We start from the raw sequence: 11,929 nt of genomic DNA on the forward strand, positions 1-11,929 counted from the left end.
CCTGACAGTCCCTCTGGGTGTATTCTCTTCACATAAGAACGTCTGAGACTACAGATGCCTTTCAATCCAGACGATACAGTCATATACCCTGAGTGCACTGGCTCTCCGTTCACAACGCATGGTTTAACAATACCTCAAATTCGGCTGTTCTGTGTGTTCACTGCCCCCTGTAGTGTAAAATGTGCCTCGTCACTCCACAGAATATTGCCCGGCAACATGTCAGCAACTTCGATCTGTACCAGACGCGAAGAGCAAATTCAGAACGTTGCTGTGATTCATGGTGTTTCAGTCGCTGCAGTGTCTGGGTCTTCTACCAGTGTAACATAGACCACAAAACTTACCGTACTGTTGACCAAGGGATGGACAATTCTCGCGACGCTGCACGAGCACTAGCACTAGTAGTATCTGGGGCACGTGCTTCATGGTCTTACAGCAACAGCGACCTCGTCAGTAACTTGAACCGGGATAGAATACAGGGCTATTACAAATGATTGAAGCGATTTCATAAATTCACTGTAGCTCCATTCATTGACATATGGTCACGACACACTACAGATACATAGAAAAACTCATAAAGTTTTGTTCGGCTGAAGCCGCACTTCAGGTTTTTGCCGCCAGAGCGCTCGAGAGCGCAGTGAGACAAAATGGCGACAGGAGCCGAGAAAGCGTATGTCGTGCTTGAAATGCACACACATCAGTTAGTCATAACAGTGCAACGACACTTCAGGACGAAGTTCAACAAAGATCCACCAACTGCTAACTCCATTCGGCGATGGTATGCGCAGTTTAAAGCTTCTGGATGCCTCCGTAAGGGGAAATCAACGGGTCGGCCTGCAGTGAGCGAAGAAACGGTTGAACGCGTGCGGGCAAGTTTCACGCGTTGCCCGCGGAAGTCGACGAATAAAACAAGCAGGGAGCTAAACGTACCACAGCCGACAGTTTGGAAAATGTTACGGAAAAGGCTAAAGCAGAAGCCTTACCGTTTACAATTGCTACAAGCCCTGACACCCGATGACAAAGTCAAACGCTTTGAATTTTCGGCGCGGTTGCAACAGCTCATGGAAGAGGATGCGTTCAGTGCGAAACTTGTTTTCAGTGATGAAGCAACATTTTTTCTTAATGGTGAAGTGAACAGACACAATGTGCGAATCTGGGCGGTAGAGAATCCTCACGCATTTGTGCAGCAAATTCGCAATTCACCAAAAGTTAACGTGTTTTGTGCAATCTCACGGTTTAAAGTTTACGGCCCCTTTTTCTTCTGCGAAAAAAACGTTACAGGACACGTGTATCTGGACATGCTGGAAAATTGGGTCATGCCACAACTTGAGACCGACAGCGCCGACTTCATCTTTCAACAGGATGGTGCTCCACCGCACTTCCATCATGATGTTCGGCATTTCTTAAACAGCAGATTGGAAAACCGATGGATCGGTCGTGGTGGAGATCATGATCACAAATTCATGTCATGGCCTCCACGCTCTCCCGACTTAACCCCATGCGATTTCTTTCTGTGGGGTTATGTGAAAGATTCAGTGTTTAAACCCCCTCTACCAAGAAACGTGCCAGAACTGCGAGCTAGCATCAACGATGCTTTCGAACTCATTGATGGGGACATGCTGCGCCGAGGAACTTGATTATCGGCTTGTTGTCTGCCGAATCACTAAAGGGGCACATATCGAACATTTGTGAATGCCTAAAAAAACTTTTTGAGTTTTTGTATGTGTGTCCAAAGCATTGTGAAAATATCTCAAATAATAAAGTTATTGTAGAGCTGTGAAATCGCTTCAATCATTTGTAATAACCCTGTACGTTCCGCTTCCAGGTGGCACACTAAGCTCACCCATGTTTTCGAATTTGAGTAGCATCTTCTTTGAACTATTTTAATGACATCGGGCCTCTCCTCAGACCTTTCAGTTGGCGGTGATATCTCAATGCAGCTCTGTAGTTGTTGCCGTTCACATAAAGCAGTGTCACTAACAGTGTACATTCTCTCTTCTCGATAGCCGTTCTGTTCACTCCCGTTTTGCTTGTCAAACGACAGCGTGGGTGTCGTACCGTCATACGGTACGGAGCGCCAGATTTGTACCTGTTGCCAAAATTGGAGCTCAGTTTTCCCAGTGGAAATGTTCACCAAATGCTCAAATGCGTGTGAATTCCTAAGGGACCAAACTGCCGAGGTCATCGGTCCCTTGGCTTACGCACTACTTAAACTAACTTATGCTAAGAACAACACACACACCCAAGCCCTAGAGAGGACTCGAACCACCGGCGAAAGGAAGTGTAAATGTGCCCCACACTAACGCATTAGCATATTTACCATGTTTCGCTGCCATATTATAATTAGAGCCCACATTGGACCACCGTGAGTACTTGCACTTTAATTGTAACAAACCGGTAGTAGATAGGTACTGGCGGAAGTAAAGCTGCAAGGACGCGAGAACACTGCCAGCGAAAGTCAAGGTTCTACGTTAGAGGCCCAGTCTGGCACATAGTTTAAATTTTCCACGAGTGTTTGTACACTATTGGCCATTAAAATTGCTACACCACGAAGATGACGTGCTACAAACGCGAAAGTTAACCGACAGGAAGAAGATGCTGTGATATGCAAATGATTAGCTTTTCAGAGCATTCACACAAGGTTGGCGCCGGTGGCGACACCTACAACGTGCTGACATGAGGAAAGTGTCCAACCGATATCTCATACACAAACAGCAGCTGACCGGTGTTGCCTGGTGAAACGTTGTCGCGTTGCTTCGTGAAAGGAGGGGAAATGCGTACCATCACGTTTCCGACTTTGATAAAGGTCGGATTGTAGCCTATCGCGATTGCGGTTTATCGTATCGCGACATCGCCGCTCGCGTTGGTCGAGATCCAATGACTGTTAGCAGAATATGGAATCGGTGGGTTCAGGAGGGTAATACGGGACGCCGTGCTGGATCCTAATGGCCTCGTATCACTAGCAGTCGAGATGACAGGCATCTTATCGGCATGGCTATAACGGATCGTGCAGCCACGTCTCAATCCCTGAGTCAACAGATGGGAACGTTTGCAAGACAACAACCATTTTTCAGCAGCATGGACTATCAGCTCGGAGAGCATGGCTACGTTTACCCTTGACGCTGCATCACAGACAGGAACGCCTGCGATGGTGTACTCAACGACGAACCTGGGTGCACGAATGGCAAAACGCCTCGGTCACCTCTTGTTCCCATTGACAGCACTTTGAACAGTGGACGCTACATTTCAGATGTGTTACGACCCATGGCTCTACCCTTCATTCGATCCCTGCGAAACCCTACATTTCAGCAGGATAATGCACAACCGTATGTTGCAAGACCTGTACGGGCCTTTCTAGATACAGAAAATGTTCGACTACTGCCCTGGCCAGCACATTCTCTAGATCTCTCACCAATTGAAAACGTCTGGTCAATGGTGGCCGAGCAACTGGCTCGTCACAATACGCGAGTCACTGCTCTTTATGAACTGTGGTATCGTGTTGAAGCTGCATGGGCAGCTGTACCTGTACACGCCATCCAAGCTCTGTTTGACTCAATGTCCAGGCGTATCAATGCCGTTATTACGGCCAGAGGTGGTTGTTCTGGGTACTTATTTCTCAGGATCTATGCACCCAAATTGCGTGAAAATGTAATCACATGTCAGTTCTAGTATAATATATTTGTCGAATGAATACCCGTTTATCATCTGCATTTCTTCTTGGTGTAGCTATTTTAATTGCCAGTAGTGTTGTTTATTTAACGGAGTCATACGTAACCCCCTTGTTAGGACTTACAAGGTTTGATTGCTTGAAGAGCGATAGATTTGTAAAGGCGAAAATTTTTTATCTGTCTCTTCAACATGCCTTCCCTTCAGTTTTGTTTAGCTTCTCGTGGACGTGCTGTGTGAATTATAGTTTTGAGCCAAAAATAACTCTTAAATATTTTGTAGCAGGTACCTGCGGGAAGTAGCTGAGGACGTGCAAGTCGTGACCCCTCGCAGCCAGCGCCTTCATCAGCGGTTCGAAGAAGTCGAAGTGACTCTTCCCGAAGTGCGGGAAGATAGCGAGGATGCGCGCGGCGGACGCGGGAGCCGCCAGACTTGCCACCAGGAGCAGCACCAGCGCCGGGCCTCGGAGCTGCATCTGCAACACAGCAGCCGACACTACAATGCAGCGCGAAGTATCCACAAGCAAAAGCTGCAACAAGAAGCTATTTGGAAACGAGTCTCGTCACTTTCTAACGGAATTATTAGGAACGTAGCGTCTCCACAAACATAGATGGTTACGAAGTCTGGTCTACACAGACGAATTTAGCAGTCATCGCCTACAATCAGCGACTGCGAGAATTAATGTATAGTTAAGCAGGCACAGGTCACGTATTATTCGTTTTATTATTAGTTCCGTTAGTTAGTTAGAGGTGAGAATCTTCAGATATTTCTTTCGCTGATGGTAACATGTTACAAGTTGACATCTCCACTCGCACAATCGTCAACAAGAAGTGGCGCGAGCTGGGTGTGGATGCACGAGTTGCCGTCACGGCAATGAATATTTCGAGTTGCTAATAATAAATCAAATAATATGCGATCTCTGGCGATTTATGAGTACATTAGGGCGTCCGCTGTGACTAAGTAGTTCTAGGCGCTTCAGTTCGGAAACGCGCAGCTGCTACGGTCGCAGGTTCGAATCCTGTTTCGGGCAAGGATGTCCTTAGGTTAGTCAGCTTTAAGTAGTTCTAAGTCTAGGGGACTGATGACCTCAGATGTTAAGTCTCATCGTGCTTATAGCCATCTGAGCCATTTTTTTGAATACATTAACACAGAATAATACCATTGGTTCCTTATTTGTACGACGTTACTTTTGATCATTTTTACCTAATTTATGTTTTTTCTGTAACTAGCTGATGTTATATATTATTGCATTCTGTTCCATCAATGGTTGCCGAAACAGCCTCTTCAGCATGATGACTGACGCCTCCAGGCATACACACTGAGTCACAAGGTCATCCATTTGATCGTATCCCTTCCCATTGTTCATTGCGTCTTGTCAATGCCGATGGTTAACAAACCGCTAACCTTTCGCACATGTATCCCTCTCACGAGGGAATCAGCACACTTCCCAAGAAATAAAATGTGTCATACTGGCTTAGTTAAGTTGTTTTATTTGTTGGGAAGTGTGCTGATTCCCTCGTGAGAGGGATATAAGTGCGAAAGGTTAGCGGTTTATTAACCATCGGCATTGACAAGATGGAATGAACAATGGGAAAGGATAAGATCAAATGGGTGACCTTGTGACTTAGTGTGTATGCCTGGAGGCGTCAGTCATCATGCTGAAGAGGCTGTTTTGGCAACCATTGATGAAACAGAGTGCGAATAACTACAGACTGTGATGTGTGTCGGAAAGAACGATGTCTGTCATTTGAACTTCGAAGTAATACTCGGTTCATTCCAGCGACTGGCAGAAAAGGTTGAGAATAGCAGCCTCAGCTCACGGAACCTCAACGAAGCTCACAATATGTAGCATAATCCTCAGAACTTATTACGGGCACCTGGTTTGGACGCAAGTGGGAAACTCAAACCACAGACTTGGATTGCTCTATAATAAGCCATTCGGGAATATCCCGAATTATTGGCGTTAAGACTCAAAGAATTGCTCCTCCTCCCCCTTTTCCTCCTCCTCGGAGAGGAGACTAATAAAATATCAAAATCCTTGCCAAAGGACTCACAGTGATATTAAAATCCTTGCAGTCAACTGCCAAAGGGCTCGCAGTGCATCAGGTGCCAGAGTTTGAAGCACACCAAAAAACAGTAGGAGTCTCATAATATTAGGCACAGATACCTGGCTAAGACCACAAATTGAGGGCTATGAGATTTTATGGGTAAATATAAGTGTATATCGAAAAGATAGGCTAATGGGAAGTGCGGGTTGCTATACTCCTCCCCCATCAGGCTCCTCCTCAGGTGGTGGATCGAGGAACGCTCACTAGATGTAGTGGGTACTGAGGAAACAAACTACTCAGGGTGTGCGAAACGCTCTCTTATTAAGCTTTTGGGATTATTACATAGGAGTTATCCCCCCCCCCCCCCAAAAAAAAAAAAAGATTTTTTAACTGCGAATAAGTGGTGGTTCAGACTTCCAATAAACGTTAGTAATGTAAGGCAAAATTTCTAAAAAGTAAACCGAAAGCGAAGTTTGCATCATATGATGGATACTGATATGGTAAGTATAATCAGAAAGATTGATACAAAAAAAGAGAGGTAATTTCAAGCGGTCATGTTATAGCCGAAGGTGTGTCACGTTTCATCTGAACCCACTTTATTACGTGAAAATTTAGCTTACGATGAACAAAGAACTTTCCGTCTGAAGCAAACGGTTCCTTTAGATCGTGTGCTGCAATCGCTGTTAGAGTGACACGAAGAGCGGAGAATTCTACAGAATTATATCACACTGTGTTTCGTCATTGTTGTTGTTGTTGTTGTTGCTGTTGCTAGTGCAACCTACGTCCTTCAGAATCTCCTTACTGTATTCATCTCTCTCTCTCTCTCTCTCTCTCTCTCTCTCTCTCTCTCTCTCTCTCTCTCTCTCTCTCTCTCTCTCTCTCCGATTTTTAACCCCAAAACTTCCCTCCAACATTAAATTGATGATCCCTTGATGTCTCAGAACGTGTCCTATCAACTGATCTATTCTTTTAGTCAAGTTGTGCCACAGATTTCCTTTTTCCCCAATTCTGTTCAGTACCTATGTGATCTATCCATCTGATCTTCACCATTCTTCTGTAGAATCACATTTCAAAAGTTTCTATTTGCTACTTGTCTAAACTGTTTATCGTACATATTTCACTTCTGTACATGGCTCCAGACAAATACTTCCAGAAATGACTTCCTAACACGTAAGGCTATATTTGTTGTTAACAAATTTCTCTTCTTCAGAAACACTTTTTGCCATGGCCAGTCTCCCTTTTATATCCTCTCTACTTCGACTGTCATCAGTTATTTTACTGCCCAAATAGCAATACTCATCTACTACTTCAAGCCTATCATTTCCTAATATAATTTCATCATCACCTGATTTAATCTGACTGCACTCCATTATCCTTGCTTTCCTTTTGTTGATGTTCATCTTATATTCTTTTAAGACACTGTCCATTCCGCACAACCTCTCTTCCAAGTCCTTTGCCGCTTCTGACAGAAATACAGTATCATCAGCAAACCTTAACTTTTTTCTTCTCCTTTGGCTTTAATTCGTACTCCAAATTTTTCTTTCGCTTCCTTCAATTCTTGCTCAATACACAGACTGAATAAAATTGGGGACAGGCCCTGTCTGTCTCCTTCTCAATGACTGCTTACTTTTCATGCCCATCAACTCTTATGACTGCTGTCTGATTCTTGTATGAGTTGTAAACAGCCTTTTGTTTCCTGTATTTTACTCCTGCTACCTTTATAATTTCAAAGAGAATATTCCAGTCAACACTGAAAAAAGCTTTCTCTAAGTTACAAATGCCACAAACGTCGATTTGCATTTCCTTAACCTATCTTCCAAATGTGTTCCTACATTTTTCCGCAATCCAAACTGACCTTCCCTGAGGTCGGCTTCTACCAGTTTTTTCTCCCCTGTAAGGAATTTGTGTTAGTACTTTGCACCCATGACTTATTAAACTGATAGTTCGATAATTTTCACATCTGTCAGCAACTGATAGCACACAAGAATCTCAAATCAACACAGACAGAAACTGAAGCTGGATGTGAGATTTTTACATAAGGCCCAGGATCAATGGTGAGCATACAACTGGGTCCTTCCATCAACCACCAGCCTCATCGCCAGAAGTAACCGAAAGGTTTAGAACGAACCTCACATAGCTAACACATTTATTTCCCAATCATAGTGCAATCATTGGAGGAACTTAAATCGTCCAACAATCGTTGAGAGGAAAATTACAGTTTTGTGAGTGGTGGGCATGACAAGACATCCTGCAAAACAATACGAAATGCTCTCTGTGAAAACTACACACGAAGCTCACTTATCATGAAAGGACTAAATGTGATGGAAGTAAATTGCCCCAGATTCTCTGAGGATCTCCGTATTGAAGCTCATGTCAGTGACCGTTATGCAATGATTGCAACAATGATTATCAAAACACTTAGGGCAATTAACACCAATAAAAAGCTTTATATATTCACTGAAGTAGATGGAGAGGCACTAGTGACATATTTCAAAGAGGAACTTGAAATATTTAGCTCTGTGCAGACCCTGTAGCAGAACTGTGACTCAAGTTCGGAAGAATAGTTGACCAAGCAATGGACACATATGTACCTACTATAACAGTTGTGGCGCAAGAGTGTTACATGGCACACAGTATCTGCGAAGGAAGAGTACAGATTGCGAGATGCTGAAAGAAATGTGATGGCTGGTAAAAGGGTAATGAGTGAAGGGTCATACCGAAAGACCTCTCACAAAATCCAAAGAAAATCTGCTCGAATGTGAGTGCAAGCAGTGAAATCAAAATTAGTGTCCAGACACTCATAGGTGACACAAGTATTTGAGGGTAAGAAAGCAATAAACAGCAATTATGAATACCAATTTCTATTGTTCTTCTATGAGGAAAAATTCAAGAATAATAACCCCAGTATAATTCTCACCAATGTATAGTCAGTGGCTTTGGTAAGAACCAAAATAACTAAAAGTGAACAAAGCTCCAGGACTAGTTGCAATCCTTGTCCGAATCTACATAGAATTTTCGCATGAATAAAATCTAACAAGTTTTCAAGTTGCGTCACTCGAGCTTTCGATGGCTCTCTCTGCCATCGTCGTCAGGAGTAAAAATCACTGACTGCTGGGGCTGGCACGATTGCAGCATTTGGCGCCAATCAGAGAGGGCCGAAACGACGCATGCGTGGGAGGCGAGTTGCGCAACTCGCAGGTTCTGCAGTCCGCCGCGGTTTGAGTGACGTCGCATGCTGGAAAGGGCCATCGCCATTTTTGAAACTGCGCAACTCGTTCTCCGCGCAAACGTCGTTTCGGCACACTCTTACTGGTGTCAGGTGTTGCTATTATGCATGTTCAAGCAGATAACCGTGCCAGCCCCAGCAGTCAGTGGTTTTTACTCCTGACGAAAATGGCAGTGATATCCATCAAAAGCTCGAGTATTTTATCCTGGCTTGAAATGTGAGAAGATTTTATTCAGGCATGCCCCCGCGAAAGATTCTGAGGACACAATTTCCGTCTGTTAGGCTTTTTTAACCATAATAAACCGAAGATTTCTCGAAAAAGAAAAGCTTTACCGTGTAGTGGGAAGAAAGCACAGGTTACACCCATCTAGAAGAACGGTAGCAAAAGAGATGTAAAAACTACATCTACATCTATACTCCGCGAGCCACCTTACGGTGTGTGGCGGAGGGTACTTATTGTACCACTATCTGATCCCCCCTTCCCTGTTCCATTCACGAATTGTGCGTGGGAAGAACGACTGATGTAAGTCTCCGTATTTGCTCTAATTTCTCGGATCTTTTCGTTGTGATCATTACGCGAGATATATGTGGGCGGTAGTAATATGTTGCCCATCTCTTCCCGGAATGTGCTCTCTCGTAATTTCGATAATAAACCTCTCCGTATTGCGTAACGCCTTTCTTGAAGTGTCCGCCACTGGAGCTTGTTCAGCATCTCCGTAACGCTCTCGCGCTGACTAAATGTCCCCATGACGAATCGCGCTGCTTTTCGCTGGATCATGTCTATCTCTTCTATTAATCCAACCTGGTAAGGGTCCCATACTGATGAGCAATACTCAAGAATCGGACGAACAAGCGTTTTGTAAGCTACTTCTTTCGTCGATGAGTCACATTTTCTTAGAATTCTTCCTATGAATCTCAACCTGGCGCCTGCTTTTCCCACTATTTGTTTTATGTGATCATTCCACTTCAGATCGCTCCGGATAGTAACTCCTAAGTATTTTACGGTCGTTACCGCTTCCAATGATTTACCACCTATGGCATAATCGTACTGGAATGGATTTCTGCCCCTATGTATGCGCATTATATTACATTTATCTACGTTTAGGGAAAGCTGCCAACTGTCGCACCATGCATTAATCCTCTGCAGGTCTTCCTGGAGTACGTACGAGTCTTCTGATGTTGCTACTTTCTTGTAGACAACCGTGTCATCTGCAAATAGCCTCACGGAGCTACCGATGTTGTCAACTAAGTCATTTATGTATATTGTAAACAATAAAGGTCCTATCACACTTCCTTGCGGTACTCCCGAAATTACCTCTACATCTGCAGATTTTGAACCGTTAAGAATGACATGTTGTGTTCTTTCTTCTAGGAAATCCTGAATCCAATCACAAACCTATCGTTCAATATCTTTGATATCAAAATTTTGTAGAGTGCTACGTCACAGGCCATTATTATGAGCTCCAATGTAATGAGGTATCTCAAACACAACGATGCCATTCCGAAAATATCATTAATGCATAACCCATCTCTAGTTTTTCTCTCTGTCTTGCATCAAGGCATTCACGTAGATGCAGTATTTCTTGACTTCTGAAAAGCACTTCGTTCCCTATCAGATTTATACTTATCAGCTAGGACATAGCGTGTGATCTTGAATGGAGGACCATTGACAGAGACAGAAATTACTTGAGCCATGGCCCAGGAAAGTGAGCTGGGAGCCTTACTGTTCACGCTGTATATCAATGACGTGGCGCACAGTATTATTAATAGTCTCATACTTTTGCAGCTGATGCAGTATCCGTGATGACTTTCTGTTCGGAAAAAAAGACAGACAGACACTAAGTTAGATCTTGCTTGTGTCTCAAAGTGGTGTAAAGAAGGTTTAAATATTCAGAAAGGTAAAATTGTGCGCTTCACAAAACGCAAAAATGTAGTGTCCTATAGCTCGAATTAAATAACTGTGACGGGAGATTACAGTGGCGAAGGGCAGTGTTGCCGGCGTACATCGAGCCACGTTTGACAAGACTCTGCGTGTACCTCCCAGCCGGCCGGGGTGGCCGAGCGGTTCTAGGCGCTACAGTCTAGAACCGCGCGACCGCTACGGTCGCAGGTTCGAATCCTGCCTCGGGCATGGGTGTGTGTGATGTCTTTAGGTTAGTTAGGTTTAAGTAGTTCTAAGTTCTAGGGGACTGATGACCTCAGAAGTTAAGTCCCATAGTGCTCGGAGCCATTTGAACCATTTTGTACTTCCCAAAGAGCCGACACTGCGAGCACCTATCACTCGAGAAAGTGTTACGATCGGCTGGTGGCTGGCCCCTACCTGTCGACTCGCTGAACCACAAAGTTACGAGGGTAATCCCAAAAGTAAGGTATCCTATTTTTTTTTATAAGTACAGAACTCTGCTTGTGTGGCAGTTGGTCACACTGTTATGAAGAGTGCTTCACGCGTTGTGTGTAAACATGCGCACGCCGCGCTGAGGCGCTCAGTCTTGGCTTGGCAGCCGTTGAGAATGGAGCTCCCATTGGATGTTACCGCCAAGTGCGAAATGCGCTCAGTTATTCTGTTTTTGAACGCAAAGGGCACTGCGCCGATTGAAATCCATCGCCAAATGACAGAAGTGTATTGTGAGTCGTGCATGGATGTCAAAATTGTTCGTAAGTAGTGCAGAGAGTTTGCAGCTGGTCGGACCGAAATTCACGACGATCAAAGGAGCGTGAGACCGTCAATTTCGGAGGAGACAGTGTTGAAGGTTGAGCAAAGCATGCGTGAAGATCGGCGGATCACCCTGGATGATCTCTGCACGTTGGTTCCTAAGGTTTCCCGAAGCACCGCTCACAGAATTTTAACGGAAAAATTGAACTACCGGAATGTGTGCGTAATATGGTTGCCAAGCATGCTGACTGGGGACCACATGCGGCAACGAGTTGATACTTCCCGCGCATTTCCTCACCGCCTTGCAGCTGAACAGGACAACTTTCTGGACTCAATTGT

The 11,929-nt window shown here is 44.5% G+C and overlaps 1 protein-coding gene across 3 annotated transcripts in view; it reads right to left on the reverse strand.

Annotated features, from left to right (window-relative positions):
- Positions 1 to 11,929, reverse strand: part of LOC126188238 (UDP-glycosyltransferase UGT5-like) — a 328,602-nt gene that overhangs the window by 66,374 nt on the left and 250,299 nt on the right. For all 3 annotated transcript variants that reach the window (XM_049929798.1, XM_049929797.1, XM_049929796.1), the window contains one exon: positions 3,953 to 4,138. In XM_049929798.1, coding sequence (XP_049785755.1) covers positions 3,953 to 4,138 — 186 coding nt within the window. The remainder of the gene's footprint in view (positions 1 to 3,952; positions 4,139 to 11,929) is intronic.

Source organism: Schistocerca cancellata, chromosome 5 (assembly GCF_023864275.1).
Source record: "Schistocerca cancellata isolate TAMUIC-IGC-003103 chromosome 5, iqSchCanc2.1, whole genome shotgun sequence".
NCBI classification, from domain to species: Eukaryota; Metazoa; Arthropoda; class Insecta; order Orthoptera; family Acrididae; genus Schistocerca; species Schistocerca cancellata.